At 33.8% G+C, this 2,500-nt stretch overlaps 1 protein-coding gene across 1 annotated transcript in view; it reads right to left on the bottom strand.

Moving 5' to 3' along the window:
• LOC117108507 overlaps positions 1 to 2,500 on the bottom strand; it is a 64,203-nt gene that overhangs the window by 4,830 nt on the left and 56,873 nt on the right. Inside the window, exons 23-26 of the mRNA XM_033250528.1 lie at positions 1,717 to 1,947; positions 1,287 to 1,398; positions 930 to 1,120; positions 538 to 670 (exon numbers count right to left, since the gene is read on the bottom strand). Of these exons, the coding sequence (XP_033106419.1) occupies positions 538 to 670; positions 930 to 1,120; positions 1,287 to 1,398; positions 1,717 to 1,947 (667 nt within the window). The remainder of the gene's footprint in view (positions 1 to 537; positions 671 to 929; positions 1,121 to 1,286; positions 1,399 to 1,716; positions 1,948 to 2,500) is intronic.

The raw sequence follows: 2,500 nt of genomic DNA, 5'->3' as shown, positions 1-2,500 counted from the left end.
ATTGAAGAATGTTTTGCAAGAGAGGTTTTATTCGGTAAGGTTTGTGATACTGAAAATATGTTTGACAGACAGGGTCATACAAGCCGAGATCCGTTGTCTCCAGTCCATCTTATAAAGAACTCTACTTTACCTATAAAAGCTAATTACGAACTGTTCTGCTTAAGTTGATAATTTGCTTGTATATAATCTAACTATATTTTTATTCTTTGCTAGCTTATTATACAATTCTTATTTGAGTTTCCATATAAATATATGCCCTAATAAAGTATCTGAACATTGTAAACTGAATACCTTAAGAGGTTTATAGCACTTTTTACTGTTCCTGTTTGATCTATCCAGTACCGAAATGCAAAATTGTTCTTTTTTGAATATCTTTGTTAAAATTATTTATACGAAAAAACAAATGTTAGCCTAAGTATTAGCTACTGACAATGAAATCATGATGTTTATAACCTATTGACATGCTTATAATGTCAAAATCTAGTAAATTATTTATTAAAACTGTATAACAGTACTATTAACTTCACTAATACGTACCAGTGTCGGTGAATATGTCAACGAAGCTGACTCCTGATCCACCATCACCAGATTCTATGTGAATGACGAGTATCCCAGATGTAATAAGGTTATCGTCGACAGTTATATTTACTTCCGGTTTACCAGAATCAATCTAAAGAAATTACAAACAGTTATGATTACAGTAAACATGAAAAAAAAAGATAACCAACCATCTATCGTTCTTATTATATTAGCCTATTAAATAATAGTTTATCTAAATAACTACTGACATAAATTTTGAAACTTGAAGGTGTCGTGTGGAGCAATATAGATATGAAAGCTCGTGATTGCAACAATTCAACAAGTTATATGAGTCATCATAATTATAATCACAACTGGTTTAAGCATAATCTTTAAAGATGTGAACGCACCGTGTTGAATATAGGCGGAGTGTCGATGGGATCATTTTGATCAAATATTATAGATGCTTTAGCATCAATCACCGACAAATCAATTGTGTTGAACCGAGGCTTTACACTAAATGTTACGTAACCCTGGCCATCCGTTCCATTTTCTGGGTTTGGTGGCAAAAATCCTTTCCGTGGATCCGTCGGTATTTGATCTGTACAAATATAAAATTTAAAAAAATGAATATTGTAATTGTGCTGTTGTTTTCTAAATTTATTTTGAAGTGTTTGTGTTTTAAAACTACCGATACTACACTTCGCAATATTATTACTAACATCTGTAAGATTTTAGGATATTTGTAGGATTTTAGCTTTTCTTACTTGTTTCAGGGTCAATGGCTCTGATGTCCCAGAGAATTTCTCCTCTACGATAGTCTAATAAAGCATCAACTTTTACAAAAAATCCGAAAATGTCAACAAAATCTATTCGTTTCTGAAAAAGAGGCAAGTATATAAATGTGTAGGCTACAGAGGTTTTGTAAGACAAAAATGCGTTTTAAGTCAAATAATATATTTAAGATTAGATATGATAAGATTTATTTTTCGTCATTTAAAGTATAGTCCATAATATGAAATTTGTCGTCCTAAGCAATAGAGTATACAAAAACAATAGAAAAATATAACAACATACAAAACTTCCATAAAATACAACACAGTTTTCTTGTGTATTTCCACAAAAAGTCATGAATGGATACTCTATGTAACAATGACAGTAACTAAAGCTAGGACTAACTTAATCAGTTAAATTTACCTGGTATGAGCCACTGGGTCTTTCTACTTCGTTTGTAAAGTTTCCGAAACCAAAATCACCAATTCGAAGAGTTCTGCTGTCGATATTGTCGTCAAGAATTGTTGTGATCAATACACGCTGTGCGGGCGCTGTTGCATTTATGTCATTTTCAAACCGTATTTTATACGTCAAATACTCATCCGTTGGCATAAACCGAGCATCGCCATATCCTGCTGGTCCAACAATATCGTTCTATTGAAAGAATAAAAACAGGCATGCATTATAATGTGAATCGGTAACTATAGGTTCTTGGATCTTTACATATAGGCATCAGAGATGGATGAACATAGATAATAGATCATTGTTTAGTGAACTACAATTATTTCAAATTTTAGGCCTACCTTATCTTAGTATACTATAAATAGTTAATGTTGGTTATTTACGTAAAATTATCCTATATACGTTCAGCTAGTAGTGTTCTAGAAAATACTACAATTCAAAGGTTGGAGTATTTGTTTAATAATTACAATGGTGATTGGTCAGTACACCGGGAGACATTCCCCTTCTCTTTTCCGAAGAGTGTACTGCGTTCTTTAACGTGCACATGGGCCATCAATGCACACGGGACCAACGGCTTAAACGTCTCATCCGAAAGACGGTGCGCTATTATAACTTGTATTTCAGCCCTCTAGCTGAAATACATGGAGAGGCAGCTAGGGGAATTGAACCGGGGACCTAGAGATCTCCACGGTTCAGCGCACACACAGTGGCTACCACCAGATTAGCCGACTGAGCTAAGCTGCTC

This window comes from Anneissia japonica, unplaced genomic scaffold, assembly GCF_011630105.1.
Source record: "Anneissia japonica isolate Jap-2015-1 unplaced genomic scaffold, ASM1163010v1 scaffold287819_len434453_cov191, whole genome shotgun sequence".
In the NCBI taxonomy this organism is placed as follows: domain Eukaryota; kingdom Metazoa; phylum Echinodermata; class Crinoidea; order Comatulida; family Comatulidae; genus Anneissia; species Anneissia japonica.
This window is presented reverse-complemented; position numbering and strand designations above follow the sequence as displayed.